Consider the following 18,484-nt stretch of genomic DNA (forward strand, 5'->3'; position numbering starts at 1 on the left):
CTTCTTTACTGAAAGAGTGGTGAAACATTGGACCAGGCTGCCCAGGGAAGTGGTGGAGTCCCCATCCCTGGAGGTATTTAAAAGACGAGTAGATGAGGCACTTAGGGACATGGTTTAGTGGGCATGGTGGTGTTGGGTTGACGGTTGGACTCGATGATCTTAGAGGTCTTTTCCAACCTCAATGATTCTATGATTCTATGATTCTATATAGCATATAAATGATACTTGCAATATAAAAAATGTAAGTATGTAGCCTTTAAAATATCAAGACAAATATTTTCCAATATATAGCAATGGAGTTTTCATTGCAGTAGCAATTTACAATATAAGGCAATATATAAGTAATGATCCAGGCAGGCTGACTGGCAGTAAAGAGGGGTATCATTGACAACAAATTTATTTGCTAAGTCTTCCTAGATTTATTCTATAATCACTGGTGAGTAAGAGGTTTACGTGGATAGCTGTGATGTTCTGAATCGCCCTCTGGTACAGCCTTTCTCCAGTTACTATTGAGAATAGATAGGTGCTGTGAATGTTCTCATCTGCTCTCCCCTGTTGGCAAAAAAAATGATGGTTTTCCCAAATTAGCCACTGGAAATACTTCATTTTGCTTCTCTTGCCTTGTTTTTACAACATCAGTCTGTTCCATGTTGATATTTTCCCCGTGTGTTTGGTTTTTTTTTTTTTAATTATTAGCATGTTTCTATTAGAGTTTTCTTTATACAAGTAGATAAATGTTTGATGAAACCAAGAGGCAGTTGTGCACATAATTTCTTTTTTTGTTCTCTTCTGTGAATAAAGGTAATTATTCAGCAAGTTATTCAGCACATTGGTTTGCTTGCTCCCAGCGTGGCAAGTCTTTATGTAGATGGAACAAATGTTGTCTCGTCTCCGATTTAAATTGAAGTCATTTCCACTTGCTTAAATTGTGAAAGCTTTTAATTTTTGTATGCATTTTGGATTTTTTCTTCACTTGTTGGTGAAATGAAAAACTTTTGGTTGGTTAATTGGGGCCATTAATAGTGTCCCAAAGCACTTGTGGTATCTTTCTGTCCTTCAGATGAGTGATCTTTTGGATCCATTAAAGAAACTCTTCACGTTGCTATTTTATTAAGTATCCAACTGTTTCGCATCGAAGTAGATTACTAATACATGAACAAGAGGCATCGCTGTAGTATTTGTTACCACTTTCAAGACATAGCAAAGTATCGCCAAATGTTGTACATTACTTTTTCTTTCATTTTCAACTGAGAATTTGTTGGGTTGGTTTTTTTTTTGTTGAGACAGTTAGTTCTGTGTAACAGTATGTTTAAACAATTGATATATGGAATATGGTCAGAAATACCATACCCCTCTACTGTTTTTCTTTAGAAACATGAAAATTTCACAAACGTATCAGATGTATCTGCTTCCTTTGAAAAACAAATATGCAGGGGTTTTTTTTATTATTATTGAAAAACTGGTGGTTTTCTTGGTCCAAAAGCCTTTTCATTTATGGGTTTGAGTTTTCAGATCAAAATGCAAAATAGGGAGAAAACAAATACTTTCCGGTCAGCTGTATTGATTCTATGAGTTGTTTTCTTTTCCAAAGACAGTGTATTGGAGCCTACATTTGTTAATAAAGAAAATGAATTTTCACACCATAACGGTACTGGAGAGCATACCTTTTTTTGTGGTTTCCCTCCCAAGTTTTGCAGTGTGTGCTGTAGCAGTTAAAAAAATAAAAATAAAAATAAATCTTTAATTGCTGTTAAGTGTTATATTGTCATGTAACTCAGGTCATCATCCTTATTAAACGTATGACTACAGCCTAACTGCAGCACTGATAATGACATTACCCTAGCTTTAACTGAGCTAGCCCAGGTGCTATGGGAGTGAAAGTGGAGAGGCATTAACAGCATCCAGCAACAGGAATACTCGGTCCCCAGCCCAGAGTCACTTCTGTTTTACCCTATTTTCATTGCTATCTCTACCCAAGTAGGCCAGCGTAGGACAGGTCCAGTACTACATAATCAGCCTGCAGTCTTATATTGCATTATTGATGTATCCCGAGATACTTACCCGTGTTTCAACTGAAATATAATCAGCATGTGAGAAGTAAAATACATAGATATTTTCGTATAGCGCTAAAGAAACATGCCCCCTGTCTCTCTTAGCTTTGCCTCCCAGTTTATATATCCTCTGTCTTCTCTCCTCTGACTCCTTCCAGGTTTTATTTCGTCTCAATTTCTTGGTCGTGGTACTGTGCATAGTGATGGACCGACCTTACCAGTTCTACTACTTTGTGCCATTAGTCACTGTCTGGTTTATGATCATTTATGCCACCTTAGCTATATGGCCTCAGATAGTCCAGAAGAAAGCAAACGGTAAGATTTTTTTTTTCCCTTCTGCTATGAAACATTTGCATGTTACTACAAATGATAACCATACAGAAAACAGTATTGTCAGTACATCTCAGTCTCCTTTTAACATAGTCAAAATATGTTAAACAGCTGTTCACAGAAATATGGATTGTCATAGATGAATTATATGTCAGTTGAAAAATGTAACAGCTGATAACTAAAGTCTGCCTCTGGTTACAGTCATGTTAGAATACTTTTTAATGGGTTTTGACCATCAGAAATGTGTTTTATCAAGAGTTGTAATATTACTGAATGCAAACTAAAAACATAGGTTACACTATCTATGCTAGCTGAGATTGTTGCTGTAGTGTACTAATGGGTACGGCATGAACAGTGAGCATTTAGACTTTCCCATTCTGCATTGCCAACATGTCTTATCCATCTTGAGCACCAATTCTGCCATATCCTGCCAAATAAGAACTTGGGGTTGGTTATCGTAGTGTCTTAGATTAAGTGAACTATCAGAAGTGTGTCTTGTGATACAGATACTTTAAATAAAAATAGAAGTGAAATCCCAGTTTATTTTATGCATTACAGTTCATTGAAGAGCTGTCATCATGTGGTAAATGCTTATTATTTAATTCACCTAAATTAGAACTAAAACCTTAAGAGTCTTCGATCCTCCTTCCCTATTGATGAAGTAATATCCAAATTTTATAGTCTGCAGATATGATAATGGAATATACCAAATGCTGCAAAAATATAATTAGTAGTTTTACAAGCTATCTTGAAGGCAAATAGCTCCAATATTATTTTTTTTCTACAAAGGCACTTCTGTTCCAGATACAGAGAAGTGACGGTTGTGTACTTCAGAGCAATAGTGTACTGTGAAACTAGAAAATCTTTCAGTGACAGCTTTCACTTGTTTATGTCCCTGTTTACAGCTGCCAATTTATATGGCGAGAGAGGGAGATGATCTCCGTTGCAAAGTTGTGGCTTGGGTAGAGCTTAATATCAGTTGACAGCTTTGAGGAGCAGTTTCTCAGGCTTGTCTTAACAAGATACTTGTCCTTAATGACCTGCAGTTGAGCTTTGGAGTACAACTGGTACCTCAAAGTTTAATAATATACGCTCTACTCATTTCACATGACAAAAGCTGTTGGACATTTTGTTTTATTTTTTACATTCACCTAGAATAAGGACTGCCTGTGCAAAGTGTTTGGGAAAGCAGAGGCTTTAAAATATCGTTTCTGTCTGAACACCTAAATTCTCTTCTTTCTGTATGTATGTTGTCCCTGTTTTAGACGTGAGGCTCAATTTAGGATTAATAGGTTGTTAATTGCTGTGAATGTTTATTTTAATTGCTTGAAGTAAAATTTAGTATGTAAAAGTAGATAGTGATAAAATATTGCTGGTAATATTTGAACATTTATTTATGAATGTATCTATTACTAAGCATAGCTACACTAAATAGTTGGGAATTATTATTTAATGTGTCCTGGGTTTTGCTATTGAAAAATTGATGACTATATACTGATTAATTTATGTCTTCCTCAGGGAACTGCTTATGGCACTTTGGTTTACTGCTGAAACTGATTTGCTTACTGACATGTATATATTTTCTGTCATATTCTCAGGTTTGTAAATTTTGTCTATTTTTATCCTTAACCACCTAAGAGCATATTACCTATCTCTACTTTTTAATGTCCTCATAACTTGTATATTTGCTCCTGTATCGTAAATACTGAAGAAAAAAAATGGAACCTTTCAGTTTCTTTTCATACTTGAATTGGTGTGGATGCTGGAAAAAACACAATTCTGTATCTTACTCATTTGTTTATAATGCTTGACATGTTTTCAGTATGCTGCTGCAAATGTAATAAATACAAAGGTCTATGCTTTGGTTTTGGGGTGGGGTTTTTTAATGTGCTTGAAGTTACTGGGTTTTGTTAGCGTATGGTGATACTTACGCCATATGGTGATATGGTGAGGTGAAGATCTGTGTCTCTTAGAGACCTGGTGTTGGCTTTGATACCTTATCAAAAGACTGGTTCTCATGGTACATTAGCGACTTACTGCATGCTGTAAGTATAGCTGACAGAAATAAGGGCAGAGTTTGTCACTCTAGGATTTTATGGGGGGGGGTGTCGTTTTAATCCCTCATTGGTTTTAAGCTTGTTGAACTGTAGTCTTCTGTAGAGTATGCATTCGTTATCCCAACATGTCAGTGGATCTCTCCCTTTAAGCCTGCAGTACAAAATGGAAGATGTGCCAATACCTTTACGGGAAGCCAAACCAAAACCCTCATCTGAAGAAGTATTTTTGGTTGTTTGTTTTTCTTTTGTGGGGGGAGTGCCTTCTAAGGAAGCCTGTTATTTTGGTAACACTGCATAGCTAGTGAAATAGGGATGTGATAATATTAAAAGACAGCATATTGATTTAAATCTAGTAAATATGACTGACCTCAGTGTTAATGCTTTTGCCATGTTTATTTTTTACAGGGCGCATTTGAGAAGATATTTTCTTTTTGGCCACTGTCCAAGTGTTTTGAACTGAATGGGAATGTCTATGAATGGTGGTTTAGGTGGAAGTTGGATCGCTATGTATGTAACATTTGCATAAATTTATACTGGTCTTTTAAGTGTATTTTTTAATGTGGAGGGAGGGAGGGTTGTTTTCCTTTCCTCCAGAGAAAGCAGGAGTTTGTTCCAGTGGATTTTTTAATAGAAGACTAAGCTGCATCCACCTTACTTCTGCAAATATCTGTCAAAGCCTTGCTTAAAAGATGGATGTTGATTTATTTCCTGCCGGATCCTGCTTAGTTTGCTTTTAAAAAATAAAGTCATAAAGGGACCGAGATTTGTCTTTTCTCAAAAATTTTACTGCAAAAATTTAACACCTGTAGCATTTCAGACTGTTGAAATACAAGGCAAATTATTGTGGTGGCTTTCTTAATAATATTTTTTGAAAGTTGTATCAATTAAGGATATATTTCTTTTAAGGTAACCTTTCAAACACTTTTAACATCAGGGTCTTGATGCCCAAACCAGACTATTCTTGCGCATATTTTTCAATCGTTTTCCAGTGGGGAAAGTGCTTTCTTTCCAGTTACTGACCCTACAATGTGGGGGAATAGAACAAGGAGATACTGGTCTTTTTTTTGCCTTCTTGGCAAGGTAAGTGGAGTTTCTAAGACAGGAGCGTTTATCTGCTAACCTTATCCTTAATGGGATCGCTTGCACGCTTCTCCCTCTGGCAGTCTTCAGTAACTGAAATTTGCGGAGCACGCAGTTGTCACGTTCTGGGCTGCTCCCATCAGCAGCATGCACACAGTTGCGACATTTCAGACTTGGGGTTTTGCTGCTTGTGGACAGTGTGTATTCTGTGATGCTGCTAAAGAGGAAGTCCCAAAATAAATACAGAAGACAAGCACCGCACGAGCCTGAAAAAGCATCGTGTTGCTAGCTAATGAGAACTTGGCGTAAGATCATAAAACACGCTGTTGGAAGAGTTGTGTCTGTGACAGAGGGAAGCACTTGTAGTGCTTCTTGAATGTTTTCACCTGCCAACTTGGAAGAAGGCCAGAGACTCATGGTTTTTCCCCAGAGAAAGCCCTTTTCAATGCTGGCATAGATTGCAGGGGGGATAGTAGGTACTTGAAAGCTTCTTGAAATGTCCTTGTTGTGTCTTTAATGCTCTGTGAAGCATTAGTAAGAGTACTTTATTTGTAGTTTTTGAGATGAGTTAAAAATGCAGCTTATGACAACCTAGTGTAGAAAGCCTATTTTTGTTTGCATCATTAAATCCGGGAAAGGACCTTTTGACACCTAAGCTTTGGTATTACAAATAGTTTATCCTGTAGCATTTCTGTTAAGAGTTTGTACCTGAAGTACTTGTAAAAGCCATGAAATAGTCATTGCATTCTGTTTGTCTTTTACAGGTGGTTTTCCATGGGATGCTGTTCGCTTTTATTTATCTGGCATTGCAGAAACATCAGATGATATCAGAAGGAAAGGGAGATCCTCTTTTCTCCAACAGAGTTTCAAATGTTTTATTATTTATTTCAGTTGTATCCTTTTTGGTACGTACCTAGTATAACTAGTATAATCAGGTTTGTAAATCTCTGAAGAATAAGTTTTCTGAGGTTCTTGTTTAGAAAATATGTTGATTTAAAAAATCAAGTCTTGATCTGGAGATATTTCAGCTGTGGTTTTGTGCACAGCCATACCTATCTACTCACTAAAATATTTTTCCTTGCAGTCAACTGTAGATGAAAACATCATCACTCTTTCAGTTCATTGCAAAGGTTACAAGAAAATTGGATCATAAAAATAATATGGTAGATAATGCAGCTCTTATCCCCACTCTTGATTGCTTGTCTATTTGTGATGAAAAAATTGTCAGCAGTATGGCTGTATCTTAGGGTATGAATAAGTATGGTATTCATCAGTTGCAAAGAAGAATTTGAGAGAAACACAAAACTAAGCACAATGTAGTTTTTTCTGTTACTGTCCCACATCTTAGTGAACCAGCTACTGCTGAAGCACTTCAAAATAGCTTACCTCTTGTTTCATTTTCAAATGTTACATGTAATTGCTACACAGACTGATTTTTATATCTTTCAGACCTACTCTATTTGGGCTAGTAGCTGTAAAAACAAGACAGAGTGCAATGAACTACATCCTTCTGTTTCTGTGGTGCAGGTAATTATAGTTCTTTTCCTTACAGTGACAGAATCTAGTCTGTTCTTGTTTGGGCTTTTTTAAAAATTGTTTTTAACTGTATTTTTGCTTTAGCATGGAATGTCAGATATTGAGCTTCATTCTCATGTCTGAAAGTGAAAAAGGGTTTAACTACACTGCTCGCTATTTTTCATTGCCTTTAAGCACTGAAATCGCGTACTGTAATTATGCTTTTGATTAACCTTGACGGTCCTTAGTGTAGATTTCATATGCACTGTTGTAAGTCCAAACCCAACTTTTGACTAATTGCATAGCAGTGGAAGAGATGAAAGCTGTAGGGAAGCATGAGTGTTTGGGAGGTATTAGTGTAGGAAGCAACCTATGGGACCCTGTGGTCACTGTTAGGCAGAGAAGAGGTGGGCCACAGGGGCATGCTTGTGGTTTTCTTAAATTTAGGTTTTCCTCTTACTGTGTCCCCTGCCCCACTATACCCCAGCTGTCTGATTCTCTTCCCTCTCTGTTTCCATTTTTTTAATAGTTTGTCCCGCTCTCTTGAGGGGCAGCATGTGTGACTTAATTTTTTAATATTAATTTGTCCATCTTGACACCTTCTCTTTAAAAATGGAGGGTTAACTCAGATTTGTGGCCACCTTCATTTTAGGTTGGCATGGTATAACATGTTTTGTGACCGTGCCTAGTAAGTGTATAGTAATATCTATCAACATCAAGGCCATGATACTACTGAAGATGTAAATGTGACTTGCTATGCTATAAGAACGTGTGTAAGAGATTTGCAATTTCAAGACCTACTTTGTTAAGTATAAACTGCATGGATTTTTGTTTGGTTTATGTATTTATTAGATTTTAAAGAAAATTTAAGGCATGATGCACTTCAATTTAGACAGTGAAAATGAATAAACCTTTTGCGTGTGTGTGTGTAGTCTGCTTGTCATCCACAGTCACTTTTTTTTTTTTTTTTGTTAAAGATTTTAGCTTTCATCCTCATCAGGAACATTCCTGGATATGTCCGGTCTGTGTATAGCTCGTTCTTTGCCTGGTTTGGCAAAATTTCTCTAGAGGTAAGCAGAACGGTCAGAAGTACAGTGATTTGAAACTTAGCAATGTGAGGTGGTTTTGTTATCTAAATTGTGGTATAACACATAAATAGTGAAAACATTTATTGGCTTATTTAATACCATGCCGTTGTGTTTGACCTCTTTTAGCGTTGTAGCTTCCATCTACACTTAAAAATCATAGGTGAAATAGCAGTCTCACAGTAGCAAACTTATTTCTTATGCTGTTTTGGAGGGGGAGTTAAGGGTCGTGAGAGCGGGGCTTTAATGCTGGAGTAAACTGTGGTGTGTATGCGGTTGGAAGATAAAAATTTAAGCCAGTTGAAGAGTCAGCATGAATGATACTGACTAGTGTAAGTACACTTACAAATGCCTTTGCCCTAGAAAGCTTTCCTGCATTAATAAACGAATGTAACTTTACAAACAAAACCCTTCTTAGTGCAAATGTTACCTTGTTCCATTGAGCGTATATTTTGAAACAGTAGGAATTATCTTGCTTTCCATTTTATTTGCTGGTTAGTGATAGTAAATGTTTAATTTTACTGTATTACTAAAATATATTTTAAAAAGGGAAAGGAACGTATAGGAGAAACCCACTGGAATACAACGTATATGTAGTAGATGATTTTGAATTTTTTTAAAGGATCACATTTTCACCGTTCTGATTGCTGTGGTGCTGATCAACTCCAGGGACCTTTGCATTCATCAGCAGTTAAAGCATTATCTTTTATTTGCAGGCATGTTAGTGCAGTCCCTCACCAGAGATGTAGTAACTGAGCGGAGGCGTATTCCTCATCTGTTCTGACATGATGTAAACGATGCTCCCCTGTGCCATATTTGGTTAAGGGCTAAGCAAACCCATTTTACTGTGTACTGTAACAGACTAATAGCTTTGTCTTACAGCAAAGGCATGTGGAAAACAGCTTCTCAAAGTACGTTATTTAATCATAAACATCTGACTTAAGCAGAAGTACAGTGTGTCAGTTGATACAATGGTAATAATTACATTTTTTTATATAAGTAAAAATATTTATAAAGAAGTATTATTAAACACACTCTTTTTTTTCTTTCAGCTTTTCATTTGCCAATACCATATTTGGCTGGCAGCAGACACAAAGGGGATCTTGGTGCTCATTCCTGGATATCCAATGTTTAATGTTCTTGTCAGCACTTTTATATTTGTGTGTGTGGCACATGAAATTTCTCAGATCACTAATGATCTAGCACAGATTGTGGTTCCTAAAGATAACTCAACTCTGCTGAAAAGGTTGCTATGCATAGCTGGATTTTTTTCTGGACTACTCCTCTTCTCGGCAATGCAAGATCAGTCAAGGCATTAACCTGAAAAGATTCTTGGAAACTTTCTTCAAGTTTACTTTCTGTCTGCCTGAACAAAAATTCTCAACTGGAGGTACAAGAAGACATGTAAATTAAGTGTGTGGAAAATGTATATAGAGCAAATGTACATATTTTGTGTGGAAATAGCCTTCTCGAATAATCTGAGAAACAAGAATGCACTGTACAGAATTGCATGTGAAAATGAGTCTTTTCTACTGGATATATGTTTCTGTTTACATATCTGTTTAAAAGTGACACGAAGAAGTGACGTTAAATGGTTTAGCATGTGCATATCACGGAATTAACTTTACCTTGGGTCAGCCGAATGAAGAGTGGATGATTACTAGAGTACCGCCTATACATAACACGTGCTGTAATCATTCTCATCAAGGAACAAAAAAGAGCAAACTTGTGATCCGTCGTTAATGGTCACCTTTAGCTGATGTGAAACATGAAGTTGCTGGTAAACCAGGGCATTTTTCTGAACAAAATGGTAATTTTTTGTTTGGAAATGAGTATTTTGGGTGGAGATAGTATATGTTATATGAAACCCTTTATACCTGGAAATAAAAAGTCATCACCAATTCAGTGATTTAAGATTATATACAAGTTTACATAATATTTTATGGGGGTTTTTTAGAAATTTAAGATGTTTTCAGTAAATACAGTGAATTCTGAGGTGAAATTTTTTTATAAAGAAAATTTGATTCTTTTCCCCCTAAAATTGTTTGCTTTTTCATCAATTTTCCACTAATTCATTTAACTATGTGCAGTTCTCTGTACAATCCTAGTGAACAAACAGATGAATAATTTTCAGAGACTCAGTTGAAGATGGAGAATTTTTGGAAGACCTGCAACCTTTTCCAGGCAGATCAAATCCCACCATATCCACTCCATCAAATCTTAAGGAAACGGGAGAACAGGGGAACGGTGATCTTCGAACCTCTCTCTGAGTTTGTAGGTGACCTTGAACTAGGTCTCATTGGGGAACTGGTGCCATATGCTCTCCTGTAATAATATTTTCATTTAAAAGGATGCGAGTCAAGGATGCAAGTCAATCTGTTGACATCACCAGGAGGAAGGATTGAGTGGTCATCTTGTTGCATGCAGATGGTCCGAGTCTCAGAATTACAAATGAAATGAGATTGGAGATGTTTGGAGGAACCTTTTTTCCCATTCTTTTTAGCAGCGCCCATCTTTCTTATCACCTCTTCCCTTTAGCATAAAAAGTAAAATTGAAAGAAATAGCCCTTCAGTGTTGCAGTGACAAGCTGTAATTGACGTTCCACTTATTCAGTGAGGTTACGGTCTTTTCTTTGCTGTTTGTGGTTTCGGTTCAAGTGATAGTTTGGCCCCTAGTTGCTTTTTCGTTTTATTCTTCTACTGATTACTTGTTAGCAGTCAAAAACACGAGCACAATACTGTTTCCCAAGCATATGTGCAATTATGTATGATTATAAACAATATGAATCCTAATTTGTACCGTGTGTACTGTCACGTACTTGTTTTTGATCTTATCCCAGTTAAAAAATTGAATTCAAACTTGAGCCACCAATGAGTGCAAAAAAAAAAAATCTGTGGAAAGAAAAGGGGGGGAAAAAACCCCCCCGATTTTTTTTTTTTTTTTTTTTTTTTTTTGGTGGAGAACAGTTTCTTTTAAAGAGTGACCAGTCATTCATCATAAAAGAAAAAATAAATCACTCCCCCCAAATTCAGCAGTTAGTAAGTCTGGCAGCTGTTTCGAAGCTCTTGGAAAGACACTCAGCTATTTATTTGTTCTTTGCGTGCGTTACTTCCGGTGTTTGGAAAGTTAACCTCCTTGATCGGTACATTTGAGTGGCTGAGAACAGTTTCTTTTAAAGAGTGACCAGTCATTCATCATAAAAGAAAAAATAAATCACTCCCCCCAAATTCAGCAGTTAGTAAGTCTGGCAGCTGTTTCGAAGCTCTTGGAAAGACACTCAGCTATTTATTTGTTCTTTGCGTGCGTTACTTCCGGTGTTTGGAAAGTTAACCTCCTTGATCGGTACATTTGAGTGGCTGAAAGAAATGGTATAGGTGAACACTCTCGTGGGGGATAGGAGCGTAACCTTCATCTATGCCAGTATTAGGAGCAATGGGGAGCTGTGAGTTTGAGGGATAATTTTTGTTTTGTTCTTCACAACTTAAGTATTGTAGATACCATTTTATTTATCTGTTGTACAGACTTGGTTAAAAGATTTATTTTTAATGCTTGAAATAATGCACTTGTTTACTATTACTGTATGTGGGATAAATATATTTTCTTTTCAGGTTATGTAAAAATATGAAGTAATTTAAACATTAAATAAATGTGCCGTGGATGCTTATTTTTGTAATGGGAGCAGCATCAATTAAGTAAAAACTTTTTATTGCTTGACTCTAGCTGGGCTACCGTTCACTGTTATGCCTACCTTAAATTATGGGTTAGTATCGCAGTTTCTGCAAGGTGATATTCTGGATACTGCGCTTCAAGTGCAGGGCAGATACTCACTTGTATCACAAATTATTTCAGATGCAATGCAGGAAGAAAGGTTCTTCCGCAGTAAATCGCACTGTCCCAGGTCTGATGAAATTACAGCTCCGGTAGCCAAAGCCACCCCTGGAGCTCGGGGGACTTCAGCAGAACTCCGCAGTGGAGGTGTCGAATACTTTTTCCCCCCTGGGTTACACGCTGGAAACTCCACGGCAGAGCTCTGCATGAAAGCATCCTTAAGATTTGTTTGGGTTAAGGAATTTAGCGTTTAATTAAGCTACTTAAGTCCCACCCTAAATAGAAGAAGGGGCTCCTTAAGCAAAGGATTCAGAGTGGTAGTTGCTATCCCCAAAGCTCCTTGTGTAATCGGGGAGATAATACCTAAGGTGGGCGCCCAAACTAAGCGGTGCAAGTACTCGCCCTTTCCAGTTACACCACCTATTTAGGCATCTCCCCCAGTTAAACACAAACCCTGCACCGTCGGCTCCACTTCGATTCTTGGACACTTACTATCCGGTATCGCTGTCTGTAACCTTAACAGCTGTAACAAGAAGCTGTGCAGGCTTCATTATGTAAAATAACCAGGCAGCAACATCACTACTTAGTGCTTTCCTATTTATTAGATTTCACATTTCATATATTTACAAAGACATCTGTAGTGCTTGCTATTTAATTTGGTTGCAACTGTCACTTAATCAATACAATACCAGTTCATACCGTCATTGTACATCATTAAAAAGGTTGTGAATTTACTGTTTTAACTATCAGCACTTTTAACTATTACTAATTCTTTAGCCATTAAGTCTTTAGCCAGCTTTATAAATCTATGCTTCCACAGTAGTGGTTTTAGTAAGTAAAAATAAATAATTTGTTATTAAACTTACCTCAAATAAATGAAGCTTTCAATCATAAAATAGTTCAGGTGTGCTTAGTAATACCCAAGTCACCTAGAGCATTAGATTCTTTTCAGAATAGGTGGAGCACCCGCTGGTACAAACCGATTCTTTATGCACGTACATAACAGTTGAAGAAATTTCCTTAAATGTATTGGCACTGTTACGCGTTAATACAAATAAGATGGGAGCAGCTCAGCTGGCAGTTCATTGATTGTCATGTCATCCTCGAGTTATCAGGAACTGTTATGATCCCAAACCAATACTATTTACAAAGAAGTTTAGTGTTACGTTGCATTAAAAATCATTATTTAAAATCCATTCCATTCATTTCTGTTTCAAAGCACTGACAGCTCATACATTTGAAAATAGTACTAGAAACTAAGAGAAATCAAATGCTGATTGTACTACTCGGATTTTTCACAGCTTGGATAAAAGACATAAATTTTTAATTTACTATAAATCTCAGTGTGCGGTTTTCTAATTCACTTTTCACCGCTAACCATCCAAGCTGCTGGAAAAAAGGAGGGATCTCTTAGGAGGCTGATTGATTGACTGATGAAATCTCTTCCCTGGTACCTTTGGGATGAGGCAGGCAGGTAGGCATGATGCGTGCCACTTTGAAAGTGAGTAGGAATGGCTCTTCATTCCAGCTGTTTCAGAAACTGACTTAGTTTTCCACCTTACATGACTGTAGCTTGAGCTACCTCTCGTAGTATAATAACCACCGGCACTATTCCTGTGGCTAGATGCATTTGTTAACATGTGCTGTGGGTTGTGCCTAGCATTTAGGGCAGCCTTGCAAACTCTGATGTTTGAGGCTTGACAATATACAAGGATGTACAACATACTGAGCACCGATTAGATACTTTGCTGCAATAGTTGTCATACTTGTTGCACAAAATCTGTCTAAAAAGCAGCTCAGGACTGGTTTTAACTATCTGCCGAGGTGTTGCACTCGGGTCCAAGCCTATAAACACATCATTGTTTGCTTAAAAATGAACCTAAAATACGGTTTTGTGTTTTGAAGGAACAGGGTCATAACTGTAAAAAGAAGAAAAAAAAAAAAGCCAGTGACTACTTTGGTCTTTTTACAAACTCTAACAACCTTATTTTACAGTTTCTTTTTAGCCTCAGTCTTAAATTCCTAAATTACTCAGAATTTCTCTTAGCAGAGACCTCAGAAACCTCAGCTAAAGAAACGTAGCCAGCATTTAGCAATTTTAAAGCAGACGCAGCTTTCTGCTTACAATGCAATGTCCTGGTGAACATACAGCTTCTGAAAGAGAAAATATTACAGAAAAAAGACAAAGCATAAGTGTCAGCTTAAAACAGTATGATGCTTTGAGGTAAAACCCCCAGAACCGTTGGCGTGAGCTGTTACGTTACAGCTCGAGACCCTGAAGTCCTGTGTGACGCTGTATTTGAGGATTTAAAGAAGCATCAGAAAAATTCATTTAAAACACGCAGGAAAGTGTCAGGAGATAAATTATCACCATCTATTGAAAAATAAGGAAACCTCAGTTCAGATCCTTTTAACAAAGCTCATATTATTAAGCTTTCAGCCACATAGACAAGTGCCTCTCAAAGTAACCACCTCCCAGGGAAGTACATATGGAATCAACTCCTTTTTAAGATGCTAAAAAATAATCCTTGGTTTATTGGCTAGCTAGTTCTCCCACAACTCTTTTTGCTCCGAAAAGAACAAAGAATGTGGAGGATGATATAAAAAATAAACCGCATTGGGGCATCAGGAATATCACCAAAAAAAAAAGTAAAGAGTATTTTTAAAGAGTTAAAAGTCCATGTAAAGCATAACAAAATTTACCCTTGTTTACTTGCAGACATTAGTTTCTGCCTCCAGTAGTTTGTAACAGTTTCTTCTAACATAACCAGATGAATGAATGGACAGATTTTAAATGTTTTATTGCTTACAAGTTGTCGAATAGGTTAAATACCTGGTAAAGGAACAGAAATCCAATTTTCAACAGGAATAGTTTTAGGGTTTTGGTTTTGTTGGTTTGTGGGGTTTTTTTCCAAAAATAACTATGCTCATTACATTTTGATAATCTCTGAAAAAGTAATGCCTAATAAATCTGGAATACTATTTCTGAGCCTCCTCATATTGCACAAGTTTTCATGCTTAAACACTGCTGCTTTTCCTGTGCAAATGTAAGGCAATTGTATCATCCCATTGAATGGAGTCTGTAATCCGTTGAACCGGGTGCTTATTTTGAAGTTTTGGTTTCCCTGTTAAAACTTTCAGGAGAGATCACAAGACAGAATAAAGTTTGATATTTATTAATACATATATTTGAAAGATTATTTTCTGAATGTAACAAATATAAAAAGTTATCTGTGTTTACAAATTGTCAAAAATGTCCAAAGTACAAAAGGATACAGTACATTAGTTCTACGGAAGTGATTGTACCCTCTGGCACTGAAATCATCTTAATACTGTGGGCATGCACATTATACACCAGAAAAACTCATGCATCAATCAGAACAAATAGGGAAATAAGACAATTTGCTGCTTTCTCTGATTACAAATTCATTGCTTCTGTTAGTTTTCTTTCCTCAGGAATACCATTTACCTGCAAATAGATGAGAATTTATACAATCCGTCAGTGGCAGATGATGCTTCAACAACATTGAACTGTCAGTTGGTAGCACAGCACTAAACAGTATTTATTAGTCCTTTATCAACAACCACGGTGGAGAAACGCCACGAGTACAACCGGGACCGAAAGATGACATTTATGTGAAAAAGCTTTGCTTGCTTTCTTCTGGGAAAGGAGGATTGTTCAACTGGGAATTTCTCTCCCTATTTGGGATCTAACAGACTTCAGGGAGACTGTGAAGCTCCAAACGGAAAATGCAGCATACAGCGTACATGCACTATTTAGTCTTTTGCATTATAGGAATACCCTATAAACTCTTCCACCTAAGCACCTTAAAATAATCCTCATGAATTTTGCCAATCGACAGAGAGAGAATTGTAACACTTAATATACCTTTTCATATTGGAGACCGGGAGCAATTTTCAGCAGGGTAATATAAATGTTCGATGTGAGTTGTCATCTTTCATACAATTCTTTCCCAATCACGTTTTAACTTTGTGAAATAGTTGAGCATTCCGTCAGCTATTAAGTCTGCGTTTTTATACAAGGTTAAAAAAAGAATTGTTTCTTACTGGGAATTCAAATAGCTCCTGAAGAGGACAGTGGTTATTAGACACAGTCTGCTCTTCAAATTAGTAAGTACAGTCCACTGAAGCTTTAAAATAGAAATATCTTCTTATTCATGGTGGTGACGGTTAGTATGTTAATAATCCTCAGTAAATTATTGGGAACTCTCAGCAGGAAAGGAAGAAAATTAAACAATTAATGTCTAGTTCTATAGCTTTTTGGCCTTAGGTGTTTTAGTTCTGTAAATTTCTTATTTGAACAGATCAATAAAATTGATTGCTAAGTTTGTACCGATGCTACTAAAAATCTTAGGAGCACCTGAATTTTGTTTTAAATCTTTAACATTCTAAAAATCTAAACTTCTGACAACACGAGTCACAGATATCCTTTAGAAGATAAACTGCAAGAGGCACATGCCATCACGTCACGGAAGTGCTTGCAGTGTCATCTGCACATCTGAGTTATGAAGGAAGGTGTCGTTGTAAACTAAGAAAAGAGGAGGAAACGTCTGTCCCAAATACGTTTCCCTCCCCCCCGCACTGATTCCTGAGAGCTTGTCACAGGCAGCGTCTGTGATGAGTATGAAAGAACAGGTGTATTCTACCAAAATAACGTACTACAGAAAATACAGACACGGGAGGATTTTTAAGGTCTATTTTTATGGCAGTTCTTCATTGTGACTCGCGACAAACCCATGCTAGCTTATATTTCGTACCTTTTGAAAAATTTCCCACTGCTGTCAACACAGAGTACTACCGGGTGATTTTGCATCTTTTTTACTGCAAGACAGACTGGAATTCTTGTAACAAAACAGTCATAACAGAAGAGCTGAACTGTGTGACATTTTTATTCCGCCTTCTAAATGCCTGCAGTAGTGAGCGTTAAGAGCTGTGCTAAATGTCAACCCAAACCAGGGCTGGAGGCTCCGGATGGATACTGCCAGGGTCATCCGCCATTTCCAATGTATGTGTAACAAAGCACACAAATAGCAAAGCTAGCAGAACTGCAGTCAGGTTTTTTTTTATAAATGTGTTTTTAATTTCCAGATAACAAAAAAACCCACAGGGGCAGAAGCATCTAGTATATACTTGCCTCAAATCTTTGAAATGTTGTCATACGAAATTCTCCTTTAATCCCCGAAAGCAGTAATGAAGAAGAAGGATTTTGAATGAAAAGAAAGAGTTGCTTATGTAACTCCTAAGTTAAAACGAGTCTTCCTCTTGGAGCTGTAGTTCCCGTATTACTCCCATATACATACATGCCTGGAGTTTTGCCTAAATACCTCTTTGAATATTCAAAAATTATACTTCAGCCTCTACATTTTCCTTGTATGAGCCTTATCCCCTTTCACGTGGCTATGGCTGTAGCTCTTTCTCAGACCTGACACGCTAACTGAAGAGAACAATATCAGCCTTAGTCGATACTCTGATGAGATCATTCACGACCTCAGTCGGTACATTAGGATTTATGAAAATGATGTAAAAGTGATGACTAAGACACGGGAAAGCAGCAACATGGATATTTGCCTCACCACAGATTCCCCAATATCAACTCTTTATGTTCAGTAACAGCAATAAAAAGCTCCTTCTTCAGAGCTTAACTAGTATTGGCGGGAATTAGAAATTTTTATTTCCTATCGAGATTTAGAGAATCTGAAGAGTGTAACCGCATTTGGGAATCTGGCTGTAGCTTCATGTCGTAACAGAAAATCATCTGCATGAGGAGGTTTCCAACTTAGCTGTACCAGATTCCGGTGTCTCATGCTGAGTCCTAATGTAGCATCTCTCCTACTTGTTCAATCGATCCCATCCCAAAATTTTCACTGATGTATCAAAAAAATTCTGGAATGACAATGCTGTAATAATTTACTATATTTGCAAATGGTTTCCACTGTCCATAGACTGTATGCGTTTTGACTACTGATTCCTCCGCACTGGTCACTTAATAGTTACAGTATTTTCTCAGTACTGACCTGCACTCTGCTGCTGCGGAATCTGAGTCTGATGTGGCAGGTTCCTACAAAAAACAACTGAATATCTTTAATGCTTCCAGACAAACTCTGAAGTATGTTATACATAAAAGCTCAGTATTTAAAATGCGGGGGTTTGCTTACAAAGCAATAATCCACTTTCACTATGCAAATACAATTGTCAAAAAGTTAGCCAAGTCAATGAAAGAAAGAAAAGGGCAGTTCCTATTATTTTACTTGCCAAGTAGGTTCAAAGGCTCAGACTTGCTGAAACGCCAGAGGTAACAAGAGTCACCAGAGGTTTCTGATGTTATGCAAAGTTTGGTTTCCATAAGTGATTGTCCTGGTTTCGGCAGGGATAGAGTTAATTTCCTTTCTAGTAGCTGGTACAGTGTTTTGGATTTAGGATGAGAACAAAGTTGATAACGCACTGATGTTTTAGTTGTTGCTAGGTAATGCTTACACTAGCCAAGGACTTTTTAGTTTTCCATGCTCTACCGACTGA

At 37.1% G+C, this 18,484-nt stretch overlaps 2 protein-coding genes across 3 annotated transcripts in view; one reads left to right on the plus strand and one right to left on the minus strand.

The window, feature by feature from the left end:
• Window positions 1-10,991, plus strand: part of CASD1 (CAS1 domain containing 1) — a 28,627-nt gene extending 17,636 nt beyond the window's left edge. Inside the window, exons 11-17 of the mRNA XM_009286339.2 lie at window positions 2,210-2,366; window positions 3,900-3,979; window positions 4,844-4,945; window positions 6,283-6,423; window positions 6,968-7,045; window positions 8,011-8,103; window positions 9,171-10,991. Of these exons, the coding sequence (XP_009284614.1) occupies window positions 2,210-2,366; window positions 3,900-3,979; window positions 4,844-4,945; window positions 6,283-6,423; window positions 6,968-7,045; window positions 8,011-8,103; window positions 9,171-9,437 (918 nt within the window). The 3' untranslated portion in view covers window positions 9,438-10,991. The remainder of the gene's footprint in view (window positions 1-2,209; window positions 2,367-3,899; window positions 3,980-4,843; window positions 4,946-6,282; window positions 6,424-6,967; window positions 7,046-8,010; window positions 8,104-9,170) is intronic.
• A 281-nt stretch (window positions 10,992-11,272) lies between these two features.
• The window catches only part of SGCE (sarcoglycan epsilon), a 27,663-nt gene continuing 20,451 nt past the window's right edge, over window positions 11,273-18,484 (minus strand). The window contains exons 9-10 of one of the 2 annotated variants that reach the window (XM_019473984.1): window positions 17,983-18,026; window positions 11,273-14,101 (exon numbers count right to left, since the gene is read on the minus strand). In XM_019473984.1, coding sequence (XP_019329529.1) covers window positions 14,046-14,101; window positions 17,983-18,026 — 100 coding nt within the window. In that variant the 3' untranslated portion in view covers window positions 11,273-14,045. Of the gene's footprint in view, window positions 14,102-15,108; window positions 15,417-17,982; window positions 18,027-18,484 lie in introns of those variants that run through there. The other variant, XM_019473983.1, reaches the window with a different exon arrangement.

The sequence above is a fragment of the Aptenodytes forsteri genome, unplaced genomic scaffold (genome assembly GCF_000699145.1).
Source record: "Aptenodytes forsteri isolate BGI_AS27 unplaced genomic scaffold, ASM69914v1 Scaffold55, whole genome shotgun sequence".
In the NCBI taxonomy this organism is placed as follows: domain Eukaryota; kingdom Metazoa; phylum Chordata; class Aves; order Sphenisciformes; family Spheniscidae; genus Aptenodytes; species Aptenodytes forsteri.